Raw genomic sequence first — 26,502 nt, forward strand, 5'->3', positions numbered from 1 at the left:
AACTTACAATTCAATATAGATAAGGTTCTCATACAACCAAATAGATAACTATGTTAATTTTATTTTCCAAGGTAAAACCAATAGAACTTTTATTTATATTTAATAATTATATAATATATAGTACTCACTACTTAGTACTAGTACTATATAAGACTATAGGGTATATAATATTATATTCGTATTATCGTCTACATCTATCACACCTAACAGTGGCGAATTTAGGATTTGTTTTTTTTCGGGGGGGGGGGGGGGCAATATTTTTTTACATTAGTACATATTTTTATAAAAACACTTATATTAATATAATGGTATTTTAAAATATATTATTATATGGTCATGGGAAGCCTAGGCCCCTCTGGCCTCCTCCTTAAACCCACCACCGATACCTAATTATTGATTAGTATAATTACCTATATATATATTTATTTATGATTTAGTTTTTAAAACAATAGTACCGAATACCGATATGCACGAAATTAAACATATTTCATTTTCCTACGTGTTTTACATATTAATAGATAATACATAGTTATATATATATATATATATATATATATATGTATATAAAAACAATAAATAATTAATAGAAAACATAGTCGAATGTTTAAAATAATACAAAGTGTTTTATTTTTATTATTTTCCTGACTTGGCATTTATTTAAATGCCTAGGCATTTGACTAAATATCTAGGCGGATAGTGAAATTGCATAAAAATTAAATTCTTTGACTATATGCCTAGGCATTTAGTAAAATGATTAAAATGCCTGATTTGACTATATTATGCCTACGACATAGATACATATACGATACATAGATGTATATTGTATATGTACATACATCATGTAGGTAATAAATAATAATTAATAATATTATAAGTAGGTATTGCATTATCTATATACTGTACTTATAGGCTCAATAGGGAGGTATGGGGGTATTAGCATCCCCAATCTTAAAATTAGCAGCTTCCAATAATTTTCGTGTTTATGTATTAACCTATGCTACTAACCTTTGCTTACAAAAAAAAAGAAGCTAATTATCAGACATCTGTGTGTAATAAATGAAACAATGTCGATCGAAAATTTAAATTTTGTCGAGATCAAATTTATTTCTTGTACAATATTTATTATTTTTAAATTTTAAATTTTTATCTTTTACTAAACTCTGTCGTCGGTCATGTTATTATCATATTATTCAGCAGCGACTCAACGCTACGACAATATCGCGGAGTATTTACTATAATATAAACAGTCGGGGCTCGATGGGACAGGAAAAACTTACGGATTCGTTAATATTATAGGTAGGTACATAGAAAAATATATGACAAAATTAATTAATGTTAATTAAGTTACAGACTCGTTTGCAGAACAAGATAAACGTACAACTCTTGTATAAATTTGTACATAACTCGTGTACCTGTAAATTATAATACCTATTGTATTAGCTATCATAAAATGTAATAAACTTAAGTATTCGATGTAAATCGTTAAAAAATATTTTTGCTCAAAAAGCCATTAATGTCTCATAGTTATAATTTAATTGAAACGCCCAGAAAATGCAGAGCTTATGCACCTCAGTTTTTTTAAATGAAATTGCGGCTACGAGTGTATCTATAACCATTGTAATAAGTCTAAATTAGTGTGCAACTGATGGTATATAGTGCCTATATAGTCTATATACCTACCTTATAATAGTATATAATATGGTACGTTAAATGCTCACAACTCACAGGATCATCCGAACGGTGATTATGACCACTTATCTTAATGAGTCAGAGCTGTAATTATTTAGGTTTATATTTTACATGCAATATCAGCCTGTGCTATAGCGTATATATGATATCGTAACGTAGTCAACGACTTTATTTTATATGCACGGTGATAAATATTATAATATAATATCTTAGTATGATATTTTAGTTTATGCTTTATTGCTACTGTGCGCCATGATCTCAAGTCATCTAAATCATTACAATTAAAAATCGGTTTGCTAATCCATCTCGAAATTTATTTACCGTAATATTATACCATAAGTAGGTACTTTTAGTTATTGACATTATTTTTAAATCTATTTTATAAAATCTATTCTGATTATTCTATTCTATTAGACGATAGAACTATATAAGTGTATTTGTTTATAATAACACCACACGAATGCCGAAACATTCCATGTGTACTGAACCTAGCTAATACCTATATAGAATATACAGTACATCGCATTTATACCCATAGTATGTGTAAAAGTAGAAAACGTCGTTATTATTTCAATGGTTATAATATACTTTCAGTATTATTAAAAAATTATAATAAATAATTATCATGAATATTTATAATATGATTGTGGTGTTCTAACGAGTTTGTGTCTTAGGTGTTTTTTTAGGAAAAAATAGTTCGTAATTTTGTAGAAAACCGAAAGATTTAGAAATATAGTGCTTTTACAGCTGTTGCTATAACGTGTGACCGTGCGAGAGCGTATGACAAATATTAATATCTTACATTGTACATGCAACTTTTATTTTAACCTTACGGCCTAATAATAATATTATGAACTAATGAGGACATTATATAGGCAGTACACATATTATGTAGATACGCCTATTCATAAATTTTCATTAACTTCCACCATACACGCGTAGGTATGAACTAATATTATAACTTTTAAGTTATAACAAATGGTTCATGATCTTGAAAATTGTCATTTTAGTGTATTGTAGAGTAACTAACATGGTTTATCATTTGGTTAGTATATTATTAATTTTGGAATATTTTGTATAGTCATAGAAATTTGTTTTTACCTGTTTATATAATGTTTGTTAAAAGAAGTAGCAAAGTCGTATTATATTATTGTAATACATTTTATACCATTTGATGTATAAAGTTGTCCCAACTATTAAACAGTGCTTTCAATGCGTATAAATAAGTTATCATATATAATATTATATATAAGCTTTAAACATTTACGGTCTAATGACTAGTAGTATATAATTCCGACTGATCCGATCTGAGAAATATTAACATAAATAATATTTAGAACTTTTACTAGGTACCTCAATAAAATCAAACTTAATTATTAATCCACTGCTAAAAAGTAGTATATCACTCTGAAATATTTATAATTAATAGTGTTCTTTAGTTCAATAATAATAATTTTTTGAAATGAGAAATTTATTTTTATTTTTTTTGTATCATAAAATTAAAACGACAGATTCGTCTGTTTTTGCAATTAATAAATATTACATTGTGATCGCAATTGTAGAAATATTGGATTTAAATTAATGTTCTATACATTTGAAATATTACTATTCCATTATTAACACTAGAATATCTGTTGGAGCTTATAAGTATTTAATTTTTATTTTAAGTACATTTTTTGAAAGTTTTGATTATTTTTTAAAACTAAGCCGTTGATTTGAAAATTATTAATTAAATTCAATGAGTTCAATCATTATGGTACTTAAAAAAGATTTAAAACGAAACAAATTACAATGATAGATACGTGTTATATTGATTGCCTAAGCTATAAGGCGCTGATTCTTTTATTAAAATATTATTAAGAAAATTCCTTCATTCATACAGTATATTATACATTTATGTTAAAATTATTTTTCAAAAAAAAATCTTTACTTAGGTAATAACCATTTTTAATAAAACTAAGTTTCAAGTTACAATCTTATTATTTATTGATAATTTGATTGCATAGTATGACTGTGAATTATTTGATTTGTCTCTCATTCCGGTACAGACGATGCGTATCTATAAAAGGAATAAAGTGGGCGCTGGGCAGCCATTGAGATTGAGACACTTTAATCGTATATCTATTAACCTTAACGGTCTAGAGAAGTGTTTGTTCACCTCTCCAGTGAACTGTATACTGTAGTTGTTCTATTTTCGTGATGGTTATTTAATCCTCTGAGAGAGTACTAGCTACACCCTACGTCAAATGACGAATTTATCTGTTACTATTTGAACTATTTCAACTTCACTGATTTACAGTAATATTCATCACGTCTCAATGCACATTGTGCCTCCACAGATGTATTTGTAATTATACGTACGTCAAACGAAGAATGAAATTCAAATTATAAACTAATATTATTGTTTTATATTTTAATCTGTATAAATTAACAGTTAACGTCAATGTGATAAACATCTAATACGTTGTTATATGATAAATTAATTTAAATAGTGTACATCTAGGATAATCTATTTAAAAAAAAACCTTAAAACTAAGAAATTATTTACAACGTTATGTTTTGGGAATATTAATTATTGTTATGTCTGTATTAAACATAATACTACTAAGAAACACAAATTTAATAAGAAATATTATCAATGTATATTACTAAGAAGTATTTCTAAAACAAAACATAAATTGATTACTTGAATGTTTTAGAAGAAATGTAAGTAAACATAATAAAATAATAATTTGTAACGTATTATTAATTGTTATGTCTATATAATACAAAATTATATAAGTACAACAATAATAATCGAAATTATTCACGAGACTAGTAACATTATTTCGTAAACATTATTTTTATATTTGCAGGTACGAATTAACTGCATATTATTTTGTTGTTAATCGCGTTTATTTATTTTTATTTAGCGATTGTAATATTCAGATGATCGTCGATAGAAAATCGAGCCTCGGGGGAGACTTAATTATTCTGAGCAAATAAATAAATTGACAATCATAATATTATTGATTATATTATAGCTGCAGGGAACTTATTGAAATAACGACTAAGTGTCAAGACAAAGGAGGAAAAACGACTTCGACTAAAAAAATAAGAGCAGCCTGCAAAGTGCACTATAATAACCTCATAGTATAATTATAATAATTATATTATATTATTATTGTAATCGTCGTCGGACGGATGTCTTTGTTCAAAGTCCGGGACTGTTGGTCGACGGTATGTGGTCGGGGCGAGACTTTCGGTTGCGACGCACTGGCCGTGGACGACCTTTTCGGTGCCGGCGAAGACAACATTATCCTGGGAAGTCTGGACGGCGTCCTCAGGGTGTACGGTGTGCACTCCGTTCCGCCGTCCAATCTGCAGTACTCGCCGTCCGACCTGTTGATCGAAATGCAGTTGGACAGTCCCGTGTTGCAGGTGTGCACTGGAAAATTGATAAGGTCAGTGATCGATTGTCTGAACGTACGAGTACGTATTCAATAGTTTTACCAAATACCGTCGAGCACGAGTCTTGATTTTTACAGCATCTTTTACGAGTATGTACAATCTGATATTGAGCACAGGTCATTTTTTTAAACGTTCAAACCGTCGACAAACTTCTGTTAATTCTTATCGTTTTGATCGAATCGAACATTTTATCAAGAAATATTATTGTTTATTGTAGCACCGTTTGTTGTCTTCCGGTTTCGGCGAGTTTTCCACGTCTTGTTGGGAAAGTGTCGAGTGTTGTTTTCTTAACGTTTATAAATCAGTAGAATTAGATACTGATGAAATTAAAGATGAACTAGGTAAATAAATAGGTAATAGATACTAAACATTGAAAATGAGTGCGAAATCGACTCAGCCATAAATCTACTCAAATATAACACACTACTTTTTAATTACTTGATTTTAAAGGTATTTGAGTATTTTTACTGTATTTTGTTCAATATAAGTTATCTATCGATTTAATAAAATAATGTCATACAGAATTCCTCAAAATGTATTGAAATGTGTTGGGATGTGGCACCGTGGATTTATTATGAATTTATTTAGGAATACGGATTTATGGATTGGAGTATCTATAAAAGTAGTATTATAAAGGTATTTTTTTCACCGGTCTTGTATGGTGGTAGTCGGTGGACACGGTCATGATAAAAACCTTAAACAAAGTGAACGAGAATGTGGTGGACAAATTATTCGGTACCAAATTAGTGATTAAGGTCGTGCTCGATGGTTGTAGTTTTAAATATGACAAGATTGTATTAGTTGAGTACCAAGTGACAAAAACAGCTTATTTTAATTTTCAACATGTTTAATACAATTTGATTTGTTATAAGTTTTTAAACTTTTATAAGTATAATTAAAATTATTTTATGATAATTAATTATATTTAATTTATTAAGTAATAATTTTTTTAATATTGTAGCAATCTACGATAAAAAAAATTAAAAAATAATAATAATAAAAACGTTTCAACACTTATACGTAACATATTATTAAACCTAATGTTTTATGCTTAAAAATTACATTTTGAATACAAGAAATAGAATTTAAATTAACCTATCAACTAAATATTTGTAAAAATGTATACGTATTTCAATTGGACTCGTCTAAATAAATAAATAAATTTCCATTTTTTTCTCATTTATTAAGTATAGATTTCTACTTTACTTTTAAATTAACCATTACCCCCCCCCCTTTTCTTTTACATATTGGGTAGGTGAAGAGAAACAATTTGAAATATTTGTTTAATAATAACTATGGGTAATCATGTTATATTTTATTGTTAGCTGTTCGCCCAGCAAGAACATTGCAGTTCTTCATCCGTTTTCAATAGTTGTATATGGAGTGAATTGCATAGCAGGATCTACAGATCATGGTAAGACGGTTACTATTGTATGATATTATTACACGTTAAACATATTATAACAATTATAAAAACTTACTACTTAAACCTTTAATTAAAAATTGAATTTCCTAGATATAGGATGTAGGTAATTATAACTTATGTTATTTATCAATAGTAACAATAAATAATTAAAATTTTCCAACAACTATTGTAATATAAGATTTTTACAATATTGTTCTTTATACTATACTTAAATTTTAAATGCAAGCAATAATTTACTTTTATTCATGTATTCGTATATTGTATATTTGCGTCAGGAACGGTAAGTGAAAATATAAATATTGTATGATCATTTATATTTCTTTTTTAATTTTCAATCTCATTTAAAAAAAGTATTTTATGTTTAACTTGTGTGTCATTCATGCCTTTTATTAAAAATATACATTTTTTTATGATGTATAAATTGTGTTATTTTATGTTACGTAGAAGATAAATACTGCTTCTACCACGTAAATTATTGTAAAATTGAAAAGCCAATAAACTTTGAATTATAAATTACCTATATAGGTACAATTTACATAATTAATTCCTTATGTAGGTATTACAAATATATATATATATTATGTAAAAATATATACTTGTGTTGTCTGTGCAGAATATATTTTCATTTATACTATAAAATATCTAAAAACTAAAAAGTTACTTTAGGAGACTGTTAAGCTAACGAATTACTTCTTTGATATAAATACATCATTAAAACGTAGTATTTTGTTTTTATAAATATTAATTTAGTAATGCGCATAAAAATTTAAACAATTTGTATTTTATGAATTGTACTTTGTTTAATTAAAATGAACAGGTACCTATTATTTATTTTTTTTTTTTATTAAAAGTTAATAAAGTTATTCGTTAAAATATAAGATTATTTAATTTAGTGACAAATATATTTCTTGCTTTTGTTTTAAATGTGCTTCTCTCAAGGAGTAGAAAAATTAGGAATTTCTTTGAAATATTTTTTAAATTTCTTTTAGTGAATCGATAAAACAAGTGCACTCAATCAAACATGTCTTAATTTCTATTGTGTTGGGGTACAAATGAATTAATTTTTGTTTTTAATGTACGTATAATACGTCTCTCTTAATATTTTCAATATCACTTTTTATTTTATTGTCTTTTTATAATTTAATGTAGAAAGTGAATAATATAATATTATGTACCGACAATTGTTCAATTATTTTATCATAACCATTTTCCCAAAATAAATCGATTGTTTCGTTATGATTATTTTATTATAATGATGCGGTTATAACCCAATCTAGGTTTTTAATAAAATGTTATATTTTTTAGACTATGCCTGTACAGTAGTTATTAAAGTCGATTCATATTTTTAAAACAAACGAATAAAGAATTCGGTTTTATTAAATTAAATCGTATATAATATCTCCCCTGCCATTGTTTTATCGTGCAGTCAACAAACAATACAAAATTATTGTAGTCGAACTCAGCTTGTTATTATTTCCCATTTGAATACAACACGATTAGGTATAATATTGTGCTATAATATCGAAGTACGCGATTTCTATCGACAGGCGATCAGTACGTACTGGAAACGATGTACGAACATAAATTCGACCGGAGCGCATATCAAATGGTCGTGGGCCCTTTCGGCGGCGGTTCGGGCAGCAGGGATTTTGCATGCATAATGTCCCTGGACGGCGTCGTCACGGTGTACGAGCAACAGGCTTTTGGTTTTCGCACGGCGTTGCCCAATTACCTGCACCCGTTTCCCATCAAGTACGTCCGATCCGTAGACGCGTTTATCACGCTCAACGCCGACCTGTGTTTGGTCTGTTACAAGTGAGTATACTTTTTTTTTTAAGGATTATATCGCGAGAAAGATGCACTTTAAGTCGTCGTCGGACGCGTACGGAAATAATAACGACGACCGTCGACGATCATTCGATTGGCTTTCTTTTGCTTTCAGTGCACACGATATTATCGCGGTATAGATTGCCTATACGGGTTCGTCAGTACCTGCAGACAATATCCGCCGAACATAATTTTATACCGTGCCATAGGTTTTTGTTATTGCTTATTGTGTTATTGTGTACTCTATCGAAGAGACTGCAATTTTAGCTAGTTCCGAAAGGAGCAGTAAAAAAATATCTGCAGTTTCGAATTTATTTTCCGAAGGTTTTTGAGGTAGTGGCGAAAATCTGCGTAAATAATTGATAAAACGTTAAATGTTTATTTTTGAGAGAGAAAACTGTGCTCTACTTCAAATTATTTCTTTCGAATGCAGTGATTTTTTTTTTTTATTATTGCTTTTAAATATAGAGGCCCTGGTATACCCCTCATCCAACTCTTGCGAATATCTTCACAGTAAAATTGTTTTAAAGATTTACAATTATTCTAATGGACTTTATAGTAGTTATTATATGAAAGTTAAATTATTATTATAATTATTTTTTAATATTCTGCGTAAATAAATAATCGATTTAAAAGAGTATATCTTCAAACAAGGTAAATCATAAATAATAAATGCGAGTAATTGTTAGTGTTACTGTCAAGAATTTATTGTCTTAAAAATATTTTTCTCAAGTGATTTTCTCTTTATATTTGCATACTATTGTTTTTATTTTTTATACATTTATAGCTGATTGGGGTAGTATGTTTTACTACATACAAGAATATTTTTTATGTTTAAACATATGGTGCTCATTTGGCCAATTTGTTTTAATATTTTTTAGTCTCATAGATTATTTATATAGTTTGTTAAAGACCACGATATATATTCATTGTATGAATAATCTGCCCCATAGTTGTTGCCTGTTAGACAAGACAATAATGCATTGATATATTTATAATTTATTCATAACATAATAATATTAGATCGACTTTTTTAATTAAACATAATATATTTTATCGAAAAAAAAAATTATAATAATAAAATAAAATTGTGTAGATTCAGACATTCAGTCCTTTTGAGGAATATGTTTAGCTTATTTGCTGTATTTATATGAATAGACTTGCTATTGGATCTTCTGTTTTCAATTCATGAAAAGTTTTTAATTATATTTATTTAGGAATGTAAATCATACAACATAAAATACTCGTTCAAACTTTATGTATTTATGAAATTATTAGTATAGAAGGTAATATATTTAATTAATATAGGTACTATAGTAGCTCATTTCAGAATATAAAACGCAACGAGAAAATAGTGTGTTTAATATTAAATATTAATTTTTGAACAATGTTGTTTTGTACAAAAAACCAATAATGTTATTAAATACATATTTTTAAAAATTCTGATTATTTAATTCCTGAACGTGCAATACGTTAAAGGTACGTATACCTAATATACATACGCATAATCAAATTATTGTAAATTGTAATAAAAATAATTATGCATTTAAAAGTAAATGAGTAAATAACTGGTTTTTAATAATGCACTATGATAAATACGTACATTATTAGATTATATAGGTTAAAATATTGTACACCAATTATTACAAAATAATTTACTAAAACATTTTTATTTACTTTATAGTTGTAATTTTATTCTGAAAAATTTGAAAATTATTGAATACAATTTTACACTAATTGTAATTTGTAAAGCACTAAAGTATTGTTATTATAAAAGATTATTTAATAATGACCAAAACGAGGCAAATGTTCAAAGGATAAAACAATCAGTCGCTGTATTCTATCTACTCGTCTTATTTATTTATATTTTTACTGTTATTATTATAAGACTTTCATATTAGGATGTCTTTACTTGTATTTATTTTAATATATCACTCGATTTGCCTTCGGTATAATATTATAATAGGTGGTTGAGTATATAGAGTATATTATAATATTATTTTATATATTGTGTTGATATGTGGAAATTAATAATATACACGAAACACAATGTTTGCGAATAATCAAAACTTTGTGTACAATTCGTAAAATATTAAAAAGGTCAAGCATATAATACTACGATGCAAATTCTTTAGGTACCAAGAGCTAGCGGACCCAAGTCTGAAACAAAAGTGTCCTGTTTGGTCGTGCACCTTGGGCGAAACCATATACGATATTCAGACTGTAGAAATAACATCATCTGCGACTACAATACACGTACTGGGCGAACGGAACTACTATTGTTTTCAAGGCAACGGCGTGCTGTGGTTTATGAAACGGCTCCAGTATACTCCTTGCTGTTTTCACCCTTATATTTTAGGTATACCTAAACATAAAGGCATACAGCTTTTATAAACTATAATAATATTACTTGAGCATGACGTATAATATAATATTTCAATATGCAATCGGTAGATTAAAATTATCTCACCCATCATATCATTATTATTATCATTATTATCATAGGTTTATTGATTTAAAAAAATTAAAAACTTTAAAAACGCTCATTGGCATTAACTTAATCTTAAAATAATAAACGATACCTATTTCAATCAAATTATAATCATGAATTATGCATTATACTCGTATGATTCTCATACGATCACCAACATTACCGGCTATACGATTAAAAATTTTTTTTCTGTCTATATTCACCTATTTATTTTTATTTATTTTTTTTTTTATTTAAGGCGAACACCCCGACACGAAGACTATGTGTATGATCGTATCTGATACCGATAGTGTCTTGGTGTACGATCAGACAAAACTTCGATGGTCAGCTAAGCTGTCCTTTCATCCGTGTATTATTGCAAGAGCTTCTTTTAAAGTATGGTTTGTTGCTCTATCCATATATACGCGATATTTTATCGGAAATGTATTGTTTTATTTACGAGTTGATGTGAATTATTTATAACAGGCGTTGCAGGGATGTTTGGTTCTATTGTCAGAAACCGGTGATTTGAGATTTTGTTACCTAGGTACTGAACCCATGATATTTATGGCTCCCGAAAGACCGATTAAAGACTATAAAGATACCAAGAACCAACTAGTTCAGTTAAAAAAGGAACTTCAAAATATGTCTTTGCAAGACGGTATGATTATTTAATTGTGTTGCTTTGATAAATATCTTTTTTTGGCTAAACATTGTTAATTTATATTAATAATTACTAATAAGTAGGTATATTGTACGAGTACTTAAGTTGAATGTTTGAAATCGCATAAAAACTTAATATGAATAATTTTAAATCGCGTAATACTTGGAAGGCTTGTTTCTTATTAAATATATTAATCACGTACTACTTTTACGAACTATTAAGTATTTTAATTTTAATTTATTAAATATTTAGTATTTTTTACTTACTATAATCAAAATTGTATGTTTATATATATAATATAATTGTATATAGATATAGGCTTCTAAATGTCTAAAATTTGTATGATAATAAGTTTAAAATGAAAAAAAAAGATAAATATGTGCATACTTGAGCGATATTATTTTGTATTCAAACTTTTAACTTTCAAAAAGTTTATTCACCAAAGTTAAAGTCAATGAAATTAGGACTCAGAAGTATATTATTTAAATACATTTTAATTCTATGCGTATACCTTTTAAAATTTTGATTAAATTATTAATTAAAACATGTATAGGTATATGTATTATATCATAATATACGTACATACTAGTATACTACATAGTACTTTAATAAGTATCATAATAAATACAATAATAAAAGATCATTCTACACACTGTGTTCTGTATTTGACAGATTCTTTGGCTTTCTTAAAATATACGAAAGAAAATCTTATTTAATACATATAAAAATAATAAAATGTACCTACATTTGTGGGAAAAATATATGGAATTTTCCAATATAGACTATAGTTATACAAATATACATAAATTTATCAATATTATATTTAAATATTTTACATCGTAAAACAAATTATCTTTTTCAATTACTGATCATAACATTTTAATTAATTGTAAAATATATATTTAAGTTAACATAGGACAATTTATTGGTACTTTTATAGTTTGATATAACTTATATAACTTATAGTTTATTCAAATATTTTTAAATGAAAAAAATAGCCAATTGTTATTTTTGATTTTGATTTTGTTTTTTATTTTTAGAGACTGATACTCTACCACTATTGAAATTAAGTACTCGTATTTTAAATTTGCGTTCAGAGGGATCGGGAAAACTGTGTGATATCGAAATAGACGTGTCACCGTCTCTAGCTACATCATCAGTGCAAATTACATTTCAAGTGGATACACCACTTGTCATTTCACCCACAGTTGTACATTTAAAAGACTTGAGTATGTATGCTATGTATTTTTAAGAACGAAAAAACTCGTACAATATAATAATTATTTTAATCGATAATATTATATAAATCAAAAACATTATAATAATAAATATATTATAATATTATGTTATCGATATAAAATAAATCATGACCTAACCCAGTATTAAAAAACATTGTTTAAATATTTAAAATGTGTTTTTCTTTATTTATCAGAGTTGTCAGTAAATTCTTTTTGAAATAACCATCAGATTAAATACGCAATTTATAACGACAATCTAGGCCGTTATTATTAACAAACCATTTTTTATATGATAATAATCAATACGATGTATTTTATTTTACCAAGTTTATAAATGGTTAAACTTAACGACAAATATATTTTTTAATGTCTTTATCGTAATGTCGACTTTTTTTAGGCTAGTCTCGACAAGTTAAGCCACATTAAACTTTCCTTTAATCTCGTGGGGGTTAGCCATGTATCAACAGATTGTAAAAGAGTGGTAAAATGTTCAAACGCGTAAAAATAAACTTACCTACCTAGTATTTTATTCTTTATCGTTATTTATGCTGTACGACTTATTAAAGCTTAATTAGTTTTAAGAAGTTTCAATAACGCTATCGTTATTTTAAATATAAAAGTCAGTTGTCAGATAAAACTGCAGTATTTCGATACGTAAATATGTAATGAATAATAAAATATGTTGTATACTATAGTACACTGCAGGCCTAGTCTTAACCGTAACACTATAATATTATAATAGTATTATATTATATACATTTTAATATGTCGAGCAAATCGTAAAATATGCAACTGACTATAAATATATTTTTTCATCCGCACCAGCTATTTTATTTTCAGTGTCGACGTGATGAGGGTAAACGTATAGTGCATAAGTTTTCCTGCCGTGGATTTTTTTTTCAAAGTAAATCGCCGGTGCATGTGCAACTGAAACAATTAAGGTGGACAACTCTTCTTGTATTATACATGCGCGTACACGTTAAACAATTATTTTTTTTTTTTTTATGATTTAAAAGTAGGATCATAGAATATCATTTTTAATTTTTATGCGTATACAACTGTAATGTACGTACTTATGTGTGTTCCAGACGAAAATATAACGGTCCGAGTAATGGCGTACAGAGAAAACGACGACACAGAATCCGTAGTGTCATCGACGGAATGCATTGTTTGCGCATACTACTCTAGGACATCGGACGTACCGGGTTTAGTGCAGCAGACTGTGCGGTTGCCGATGTCATTGGTTTACGAAGTCCATTCGACACAGAACTTAGATTTTAGTTGGTCGGCAAAAATATCTGTTGACGAGAGTCCGGTAGCACTGAAAGTACTATTTAAAGGTGAGACGCGTGCGTTCTGTTTTAATGTGATAATCGTAACGATGATAGTGCTGTTATTATTAAAGGCGTTTTCTGTTATATACCCTACTCGTGACGTATACAATTTAAGCTGATTAGACGTATGCTTTGACTTCTTGTCATTGATATTATATTTTGATTTCACTTGTTTTTACGTCAATCATACGCCGTGCCCGTTAAAACGATACCGCCCTACGAATTTCCCGGTGTATAGGCAAACTGTTCAAAATAATTTAACCTAACCACTTAGTCATAAGTAAAGTACCTATAATCTGTCAAAAAAAAAAAAAAAAATGATTTAACCTTGTGTCAAACGTAAATCATTTGAAATAAATTGATTATTTAAGAAAATATTAATATTCATTTAATGTCATGAATTCATTTGGTTAGAATTATTTAAAAAAATATAAAATTGAGTAAAAACCACTTTAAGACGCATTATAGCTGATTAACACCTCCTTTGAATTTATAATCTGTTCATAGGACGTTTTTATGTTATAAGTTTTCTGAAACTTTGGATAACATTATATTACGTTTAATGAACGCGTTTATTAATCATTTTAAACTTCAACATTTCTCTTAGAATTAAGTCATAATTTCTTGGTATCCTAATTTATTATTGAACCCAATACTACGTATTACACATATTATAGTAGTATGTTGATGTATTTTATACTTAACATTTTCGAAACACAAAATTAATATTAAAAATAAAAATGGAGTATTTTATTATCAAATTCTATATTTTATTCTTTCTTTAAATAAAAATCTATATAATATTTATTTTGCTCCTAGAAAATAAAAAACACGATATTTGGAAAATATCAAGTTCAAAAGCAGAGAATACTGAGTTATAACCCATTGTTAGCATTATTGTGTATTTTTTCGTAAAATTTAGAGACCGGCCTGAGACATTCAATTGCTATTACGCTGAAAATGTGGATATAAGATATATATTATGAAACGTCAGTGTAACAATTATATAAACTCACGATATAGGATATTTTTTAGATCTTTGTGGAAATTTTATAATATTTTATGTATAATAAGTAAATTTCGTTATAAATTATTAACTATATGTGTACAAGCAAAACAATTAGCAGTTTGCAAGTACATTCACCTTATGTGTTCGTGTGTCTAAAGTGTACTGTAAAACATAAAATATAATTTAATAATATTATAATAAATTGGTATAAAATATACAACAGTACAGCTGTTTATTTATATTATTGTAAATTTTTTTTAAGCCATGTTTGTCATTATCAACAGTCAAAAATATATTTTTATTTACAATCATTAAAATAAAAATTATTTGAGTCATGATAAATCTATTTATAAAATTATGTTTTTAATTTATTCAATTTTCAAACGATGCCCGTTTTTAACACTTTTCCACGTAATATACGTATTATATTTGCATGGTATAACATTAAAAAAAAATGTCATTTACAATTTTAATAACACAAAAAATAAATTTTTCTATATTGGTTTAGCACGTGAACGACATAATCAAAGTTATCAATTTTCATATTAAATAATTTTTTTTATTATTAAATAAGATGCAAATAATGAGCGCGGGTCATTTATCATCATTCACGTTCTTTGTTTGTGTAATTATACAAGGCGTATTGATTTATGAAACAAGTTAGTTAAAACTATTAATTATCATATTTAATTCAAGGACTTGTGTTGTATGAAAAAGCGTCACAAAATAATTATAAATCTACTTAAATTTACAATAACACAGAATAAAATATCGGAAATGGATAGTAATGTAAAATTATGTCTCACGTAGAGTTCGTTGATTCATCGTTAGCGGAATTGTGTTTCCAAACAATCACTGGTTTTTCAAAGTATGTCTGTATCACTGCATTACCTGCAAATCGTTCTTACGAAATACGATCTTCGGGTCCTGAATACGTCAATGTAATTATCGAAGAGATTTTATTCAGGTACGTAAAGGTTTACCATAGTATTATAAACGTTTGATGTTTGATTTTTTTTCAAAAAGGTCACTAAGACTTTAAACAAAATTATTTTTGTCAGGCACAGAGAATATTATAAAACTAAAAAATGCGTCGTGCGCTGTGATAAAAATGAAATGCCCGTTGCAGATTTTTATCGAACGATTGAGGAGCATGTAGAGCTTAAAAGAAGACTCGAATTTGTACAGGTATTTCGGAAATAATATTAAAATTAAATCATAATAAAATGTTTTATGGTTATTATTATTTTTTAGAACAAAATATTATGAAAACATTTAAGTACCTAGTAATCTACGAGTAACAATATAAATATGTTTGTAGAAATTCAGTTTCGGTTAACACTTTTCATTTGAGGATTTATTTTTGTATATGTTTTTAACGTATACTCATTTCATGGTTTATATTTAAGATCAGATAAGACGTTTTTGTTGGAATATTAAATTTGTGATAGGGTTTTGTAACGCAATAATTATAGTGTAGGTATTTGTAATATTTGTCTACAGATTTAAATTGTGACGCTCAGGGCCTCAAATATATTATATATAGGTATTTAGGTATATGAATGTTGTCAAAATGTATATTTGTCTGTAGTTAATAAATGATCAGTGATCTAAATTTGCTGTGTATAACAATTTCTGAATATATTATTTTGGAATATTTATACTTGGCAATATATTTTTTGAACCATGCCCATTGCGTAGATATATTGCTTTTGAGTTCCGTATTTTTACATAATATCTATAAGAACAACTTATGTGTGATTTTGAATGATATTTTTAAATATTTTTATCCAACGAATCATTTTTTATCGACATTTATACAATTGTTTTAATATAGGTTAATAAAATTATGAAGAATTTTATGTTCAATTTGTAAACTGTGGATAAGAATATAATTTTTATAAAATGAATTTCTAACCTCAAAATATTTTAAAATTTTTAGAGATTTTATGAACATTTTCGAACTAGACCAAATTGATATCCGGAATTACTTTCAAAGTTGAAAATTGAACTACTTTTTCGAACAAAAGAAAAACAATAATAACACATTATTGGAACTTAATACCTATTTATCGCTCTGTAGTCCGTACAGAATCTAAAATATGATAATTTAAGAAACGATATTATATCATATTGATTATACTTTACATATACGTAAATACGAGTATACAATAAATCAATATTAACGATAATAAACTATGTTTTTTTCCGTAGGAAGAAATTTCTTCATTATGTTCACAGTATCGAATTATACAAAAGTGTTTGTTCAACAAACTTAAAGAAAATACAGTACATTCTGTGTCCGGTTTGAACGTATTGATAGATAACACACACGAAACGTTAACGGAGAAAATGTCGGAAATTAAATTTGTCAAACAGGTGCGTTGATAGATTGTTGTTGTGTTAAAGCGTTTGCTTTAAACGCATTTTTTTTTTGTTTTACTTTATTAGTTTCAGTTCTGTTTTTTTTTAGGAATTAAAAGTGAAATTTTCCCAGTTGATCTCTCTATCGAGACTTTTAATCACAATGCTTGGTCTGTGTTCTAAAAACGATAAGATCCTCGAAGAGTTCAAAGAAACTATCGTTTATTTTACTGATAACCAGGTAATAAAATAATGCAGTAAAAAATGAAGATATACAGCAGTGGTTCTCAATATCTTCTATTATATTATTCTCTTTTTATCCCTTTGTAGGTTTTCGAAAATCTCGCGTCCTAAATCTTCCCCTCCATTAATAATTTTTCATTTTTTCCCCACGCTGTAAAATAAAATAAATTTAATAGATACAATTTTACTTCGTTATGACTGCTTGCGCCTTCCCAGTCTCCAGAAATGTTTACACTCCGGGCTCCCTAAGTTTAGAAGGGGAAAGACTGATTTACAGTAAAATTATGTTAAATTTATTTTCAAAAAACTGCTCTTTATATACTTAACATGTATAATCTTTAAATTAAAATCATTCAGTTCGTACTGATATTGGTATTTTCTTATAAAAATATTCGATAATATAATTGGTTTAAAATATTTCCCCGAGCTTAATTATTACATTATGTTATACAGAAATTAGTAGTTAATTACATAGTCACAATTAATTATTTTCATCAAAATAATTTTAAATAGACTTATCTGTTTTTGATTTTATTGATTCTTAAAGTTTTCATGTCAAATTTACATTTCATCTACTCGATTATTCACTTTTCATTAATTTAGTATTTATGCGTACTGTAGAAGTAGAATAATAGAATATGACCTGATTATCGTTGACCTTTGGCTATTATCAAAATTAGAATAACATTAATAGATGAGTTATTGCAAAAGTCGAGTGAATAAATCAATGATTTTGAAAATTATTCAAAGTAGAGCTACAGTGAGAGTATTTGGAGTTTCGTCTTAAATCAATTTAATTTAATTTATCATACACTTATCCATATTTTTTTTATTTATTTAAAGAATACAATTTAAAAATGATATACTTTAAGTACTACCCTAAACCGTTGTATTATCCAAATTATTTACAATTTATTAAAATTTAATATTTTCAACCATTTTTTTCTGCCCGAAAAACAATATATTGTGCAATTGTACAATCAGTATAATATTATACTTTCACCATTTTTCCGAAAGTCTCAATTTTCTGGTTAAACGATTTTCCATTAAAATCCTTATTATGAAACGATACTAATTCTTAATAACTTTTTGTGCAAATAGAACTGGGAAGACATTGTCTTAAAATCGCTGACCTATTTGGTCGGTAACAAAATCACGTTAAATGTTCAAAGCGACGATCCAGCCCACGCTGTAATGAGCTTAAGGACATTAATCGATTATGTCATACAACATATAACATCTATCAAGGATGAATTACCGGTTAAATTAAAAAAAGAAACCACGAGAGGTACGTGATACATTATGAACAAATATTGTTTCTTTCTATGGTTTGAAAACATTTACAATAATAGCTAAATCGATTATAGTTTACTTATTTATACCATAATATAATATTATTTTCTCTCCATGGGTATTGTTTCAAACTATATGGATAAAAATGTATAAAATAGAATAATACTTGTATTATTTACCTAAATCACTGTTTTTGTATTCAAGGTTTTTATATTTTTTTTTCTAGGTGTATCACCTATTCTAGAATCCGAAGAAGATTTTTATACCAGTTAGTCGGTTGAAAGTAAAATAAAGTAAAAAGTATATAATATAAAATAAAATAAACAATGTTTTGTATTCCAATGTGTTATATTAATATATAATATTATAATATATATAAACTCTTCTATCGTGTATAATTTGTGTTGCATTAATAAAAAAATGTGTGCAAATGTAATTTAAAATTTCAAGTGTTTGTTTGCGTACAAATATTATACTCTAGGGCCACGTCGCCAATATTACATAGGTACATAATAATAATTATAGATACGTATAAATTATTATAAATCATGTGTTGTAAACTAAATTTGTTGTCGGAATATACGCGGGTGGTATTTAAATGAGATATTCCCGATAAAATAAATTGGACCGAAGTCTTTTCATTTACACTATTGAAAAAGGCCGACTGCAATTTTTATTTCGTGCAGCATATATATAGGTACCATAACGTATTTTAATATAAAAGCGTAAAAAACTCGAAACGTATATAGTTTTTCTATTACACTCAAGTGTGTAGTGTGTTACAATGTACATTGTACATATTATTATGAATACTTACCAGCTGTGCATCGTGTATACTCATATAATATAATATAACATTATGTTCAGGTGTAGGGTGTTCTGGTGACGCGTTAGAGTGTGGACGTTATAAACCTCGCAGACTCTAGTTTCCACACATCTTCATAAATCTCTAGCCATGATTGGTTTCTGTATTCAGTTTCCTTACACGTATTACTTGCTACTTCTACTGCAATTTTTTCTTCTTCTTCTTTCATTTCTATAATGCTTATTACCTATTGATGTTTTACTTCGTATCTACCGGTCTTGAAGTATTTTTTTCTATTATTGCGTTAGCACGGCTTTATGATATTATCCTTCTATTACATCAAATCACCTCGTGATTATAAATAAAATATATAAATTGTAGTATAAAATGTTTATTACGAGTAGATTAATACAATATAGGAGGTATACTGGTATAGTATATAATATTATATAATTTATCACGGGAGAAAATCACGCGGAGAATAGGCACATGACTGAAAACGTTGCTTATTACCTTACAAAATATGATCGATGAACAAAAGAAACTAAATCATAAATAGATTTTAATATACTATATTACCGGTAGTCAATTCCGAACTATGTAAACCTAATATGTTTAACGAATTGCATTATCAATAATATTAGTCCAAATATCACAAACAAATTATTATTTTATACTTACACACGTCTTATTGTGTGATTTACTTATCTACAGTGTAAAATGGCAATAAATAATTGTTAGTCGTTAATCATTTATGTTATCAATTATCATTGATTACGTTTGCAGTTTCTTGTGCGAATAGCTTTTACAATGACCATCGACAAAGGACAAGGACAATCGCTGCAGATGTGTGGGATAGATTACGTGCTTTTCACATGGACAACTGTATGTGGTCAGTTCATGCGTCGGAAAATCTTCTGATTTATTCGTGTACGCACCGAACGTATACCATTTAAAGTTTAAACTATATTGTTTATTATTGAGTAATGAGCACAAAAAAAAATAGTATTTTTCAATCTGTAGCTGGAAGAGATACTAGTTGACTTGTCTCGGTCAGAATTTTCTCAAAGGTGATTATTGCATAATGCAACTACGACATTTCAATATTACGCGAGGCCTTTTAAACCTAACCAAACATACGATTCGTATGTTAAGACCAATAACCAACGACGAACGCGTTAAAATTTCGCCCAGTCCACGAAATTTTTATAAGGAACTATTATATAACCGTGTTATGAATTAAGTGTACTAACCTTTTATTCTATTACGTACAAAATACGATGGTCGAGATGTAACACACATAGACACGTTGTAACTATACGAGTATAACTTATTAACATAGTGCTACGGACTGTGCAGGTATATACGCAATGCGGTGATATAATATCCCGTGTAGACCATACTCGTGTATCGATGATCCCCGGGGAACAGGATTGCGCTGTACGAGGGAAAGAAAAGTTTAAATCGTGGGTTGCCTTTTATAAAATATATGCGTACAGTATATATATGTACGTATAGATTTTATAAGTATCAGTAGCCTGTAACCTGTCCGCGTTGTTGTTTTTTTTATATTTTTCACTTTTTGGTCGAGGACAAAAAGTACATCTATATGTACTATACATATACGTGTAAGTATATGTAGACTGAAGTATTATCCCTTCCTAAAAATTTTAGGGACTTTATTTTTAGCCAAAAAACCAAACCATATTTTTTAAATTAAAATATTTGTTATGTGTGATATTTGTATATTGTGCATATTTTTATTTATATTACTTTCATCTAAAAACAATTACAGCACAACTGCAATACTATTACATACCTACATATTGTATCTAAGTCTAATACACAACAATATTAATGTAGGTAGGTAAATAATAATGATATGGTTTATTTAATGAGAAATGGCATACGATGTATGGGATCAAGTATAGTTAAAATAAATGAAAATGTCAAGGTAATAATACTTATATAATTATAAACAATACACGGACTCATAATTCGAGTAGTGTGCTAATAGATTATATTTTCCGACCAACGAGTTAAATATAACGTAATATTATATTTAAAATGTATTGACTTATAGAAATATTATAATACATTTTTATATGAAATGTTTATTATATGGGTACCCATGATGGTATTGTGTATATGGGTATGTACGAGTATGTATATTGTTTTGTATTAAACATTTTTAATTTGTGTATAATTTGTAAGTACAGTGGTATTTGCAAGTATGGATGATTAAAATTTGTATTAATTTGGAAAATATGTCCTGAGGAGGTGCGGAGCGATTTTGAATAAAATGTTGGTATATTACGATTTTATTGACGTTCACGATGAATAGTTCCGGGAAATGAATAGGCAGATGTATATGATATAACGTTTTGTTATGTTATTGCAATGTTCCGCACAGTTCAGTGAACGTATCACACACTCGGTCGCGTATGCGTTTGAATATTATTATTCGCGGGGTTGTGTCGTATTATTATTACCACCACGTTGATATTTCAATACAGGTAATACCTTCTACAATTATACACTCATGCACATCACCCATAGTTCAACTTTAAAACCACCGTCTGTGCGAAAACCGTCGTCGTCGCGAGCTAATAACATCTGTACTTTTGAATTTAAACGGTATAGACGTACAATGTATATAAATTATGATCTAAGGATTTCAGATAAAATACCAATGATTGTACATATGCACTACAACGATTTCGAATACTTGAGCATATTATTGTAAAAGTTGCAACTTTGTAAGTGTTCGAGTATAGGTAGGTATACAGAATGATGAATCGAGCATGCTAAACCCAAGTTTCTTCTTTATACAATGAATTTCTTCAAATTCTGTTTTGTTAGTTGTATTTTCGTTCACATTTTTTTATTCCATTCTATGATTCTCCCTAGGCGATATCAATTTATTTTTTCAAATGACAATTATTTTACTTTTTTTCTGACAATTTTTTTTTTAATCAGATAACATTTTTGAAAATATCGATGTGTCTAGATCGAAATTCAAACTAACGGTTTTTGAGTTCATTAACATTGTTTAGATATTGAGGATAATAGGTTCATGGATGTAGCGTTATAGGTTTGGAAGTGGGCATTCCAATGATTTAGAATAAAATATAAAAGTACAAAATGAATAAAAATCTATCAACATTTTATAATTTGTGAAAATCTTCTAAATATAATAAATACTAAATTTAATGTATTAATTTACATCTACTTTTTTCATGCTTTTGTTAAACAATTTTTAAAGATTATTCTACATTTTTATAGCTTAGAATTTATTTGTTTAAATTTGTGTTTAGATGAATCACCATTAAAAAAAAAAAAATTGTAGAACAGATTAGTTCTTATTTGAAAAAATAAGCTAGAATCAACACAGAAGTGTACGTCATACCATATAAGAAATCTTAAATGGTACCAAAAATCTAAAAAACTGAGCCCACTATATTTTAGTCCTTAAATATACTAAAACAATTTTAAAAATCAGAATTTTAATAAATTCATCGTTGAAAAATGAACACGTTTGGTAAACCACTATATATTATAAAATAAATAATACATGACTGGGGTCGAAATCGCAATGGGTTATCATTTAGATTGTTGACGGTATAATAATATGATGCCGCTATATACGTCAAATGCTGCGTATTGTCAGGAATTTCTCACGCAAAAGGTACTACGACAACAATATTTTCGAAATAAAAAATTCACCAACCATAACGCGACGCGCCGAAGTGAAAAGCTTCATGCTTATTATTTTGTTATTAACGTCGAATATATTTTAAAATATTTTTTCTTCGGTTTCGTTGTTATTATTAATTAAATTAAAATCGTGTCGAATCATTTAATGACATTATTGTATTATGACATTCGTTATTATAACATTACGTTTGACGATTTTTTTTTTTTTTACTTAATTCCAATAAAACGATTTGTATTGTATTGTGTTATTTCGGAAGCACTAAAATTGACAAAACGTCTGAATTTAAATTTATGATGTTTCATTTGTATTCAATTGGTAAATTATCATCGCACTATCTCGTACTCTTTATAAAATACAAATATACAATCATCTATATTATACAAATATATTTAAAAATTAGGTGATTCGTTTCACCAGCCAGACTCCAGTTACTATATAATAAACATAATAATATTGTTAAAGCAAATTGCAGAGAAATTTTTTCTTATGTCACGGGGTAAAATGTTTAAATGTAATACATATTTAATGCACACGTCGTCATAAATTTAACCATTATAACTTAATAAAACTAAATGGGTTAGAACTATTGAATAAGACAACAATTTGGATGTTGTGCTCAGAGAACACTAAACTAGTCATAGTCTAAGTGATAAATAAAATTAAACTTTTGTCACAAATTAAAATTATTATAAATTATATCCTGTATGTATAATAGGGTTTCGCCATTATTATTGTCTCAGTATATGTTTGTTATTAGTTTTGTAAGCTAGGTAAAATAAGTTTCCATAATATAACATACGTTATTAACGACTATAACGTTATTTAATTGCAAAGAAAATGAATGTTAAAAAAATATATGTAATTAGTTATACGAGTAATTTTTATTACAGACTAGTTTTAATGTCTTGCACAATGTTTTATAACGTCACTAAATAATATTTATTATCGTACTAATAAATATCTTCTGATTTAACACTATGTTGTACCTAAAAATATCATAAATTTTTTTATACTACCTACTACTATGATAACAGTGGTTATTACCTAGTGCACTATACATAAGTTTAAACTCTCGAGAATTGATGATAGCACTAATAATAAATTTTATATAATTGCAGAACTAGTATAAATATTATGCTATATTTTTATAGACGGCAACTAAAAATATTCAATATTAAAATTAAAATATATTTTTAGTACATAATATTTAATATACTTATACAATACACCATTTTATTATAATTATTATTACACTAATTACACGAGAAAGTAATGTAAACTGACATGGTTTTTACTATTTCACATCAAAAATATTATTTGAGTACAATCTTACAGACTTACACTTAAGTGATCGTATTAAATATTTAGAACTATGCATATTAATAACTATTAGGTACAGCGCTACAGCGGAGTATTATACTTTAAGTACGGATTAAATTTAATTGTGTGACGATAATATTGCGAAAATATGTTTTTTTTAGAAAATTATATTTGTTATTATAGTGCATCGTATGTTTCATATATTATTAATCATAATACATAAGATGATTATTTGATATTATTACGTATAGATAATTCAAATGCAATTAGTGTATGACTATACGCTTTCGTTTGTTTTCAAATTTAATATAATTATAAATTCAAATCTAGAGTATATAATTTATAACTTTTACGTGACTCAAATTACTGTTTCTATTTAATAGTGGGTTAAATGACATCATTTTGGATAGACAAATGCGCATACAAAGTAAATGTTGTGATGTAAAATTTCTTTGTAATAACATTAAGCCAAACTATAAAATCGTTTAACCCCGCGAAACTTAATGAATAAATCTAAAACTTCACACAAAGTTTGTCTACAATTTGTGTACAAAATAATATCATAATCAAGTAGGTACAATAATAATTCGAGAATACGACTTTAACAGTTTAAATAATATATTATATGTAATTATATTACGTTTGCAAACGTTTATTTTGTAAAATATATGTACCTGCGTAGGTACTAAACGTAATAAGCGTAATTAATGTTATAATAGGTACTGCGCCTTTACAGAGTATTGATGGTACTGATATGAAGATCATCGGTTATCAATTATCATAAAGCATTTGATGTGATGCATAAAATATTATTATCATCTAAATCACTGAACAAAATATAATATGACACTCATATGTGTCTATAAAAATGTATACCTAATAATATTTTCATTATTTATAACGAGAAGGAATTTTCTATTTGACTTAATCGAATAAACTAATATTATAATATTATCACCAAAATATATACTGTTAATCATAAAAATTTATTATGAATTTGATATGTTTATCGGTTATGTATTAAAGTCTTTTTACCGTTTTTTAATGTTTTATGATGTAGATTTGATAAAAATATTATGTTCAAACCCTTTTTATTATTTTTAAGCACTCTTTAAAATATCAATAATTAAAACTATTTTATGTTTTTGCCAATTTTAGTGCAGTATTTTATAAAGTTTAGTTACATCAAATACGTTTATTAAACTATAATCATATTATTATTTTTACACGTTTAACAACATCTTGTATAATCGAGCATAGTACCTAACTTATCTGTATATTAATTTTTCTGGTTTATAATTTAAATTGAAGATTAACGCTGAATAGGCAGAGTATCGACCTACAGTGTTTTAGGATTTTTAACGTTTAATTACAGCTACAACAACTGCATGGTTTAGTAATCCAATTAAATTATATGTTCAACTAATATTTGTTCAATTTATCATTATCATAAAAATTAAATTATGTCCAACTATTCATAACTAGGCCAATATTTAAGCGACCTACCGAGATTTTTTGGTATTTCGATGGCTCAATCCGGGCCCGATATAGGAAAATTAGGAAACTTAATCACATATTTTTATATCCTATAAACAATAGATAAGTTGATATTATTATCAAGTTTAAAGCTTAGATAAAAAAACAAGAAGTAA

At 27.1% G+C, this 26,502-nt stretch overlaps 1 protein-coding gene and 1 long non-coding RNA gene across 2 annotated transcripts; one reads left to right on the forward strand and one right to left on the reverse strand.

Moving 5' to 3' along the window:
• Window positions 1–4,449: 4,449 nt before the first annotated feature.
• LOC114125724 (protein PTHB1) lies at window positions 4,450–19,349 on the forward strand. The gene is made up of 14 exons (XM_027989491.2): window positions 4,450–5,132; window positions 6,465–6,553; window positions 8,113–8,380; window positions 10,528–10,751; window positions 11,122–11,258; window positions 11,349–11,523; window positions 12,567–12,755; window positions 13,853–14,104; window positions 15,918–16,074; window positions 16,169–16,295; window positions 17,322–17,486; window positions 17,581–17,712; window positions 18,816–19,002; window positions 19,234–19,349. Exons 1-14 carry the CDS (start codon window positions 4,873–4,875, stop codon window positions 19,278–19,280), a joined length of 2,409 nt encoding a protein of 802 aa, XP_027845292.2. The 5' UTR covers window positions 4,450–4,872; the 3' UTR covers window positions 19,281–19,349.
• LOC126549993 (uncharacterized) lies at window positions 10,673–13,973 on the reverse strand. The gene is made up of 3 exons (XR_007604019.1): window positions 13,838–13,973; window positions 13,562–13,691; window positions 10,673–10,757 (listed from the first exon to the last, which is right to left on the reverse strand). It is a non-coding gene; the product is annotated as an uncharacterized LOC126549993 (long non-coding RNA).
• Window positions 19,350–26,502: the final 7,153 nt, after the last annotated feature.

Source organism: Aphis gossypii, chromosome 1 (assembly GCF_020184175.1).
Source record: "Aphis gossypii isolate Hap1 chromosome 1, ASM2018417v2, whole genome shotgun sequence".
Classification (NCBI taxonomy): Eukaryota; Metazoa; Arthropoda; class Insecta; order Hemiptera; family Aphididae; genus Aphis; species Aphis gossypii.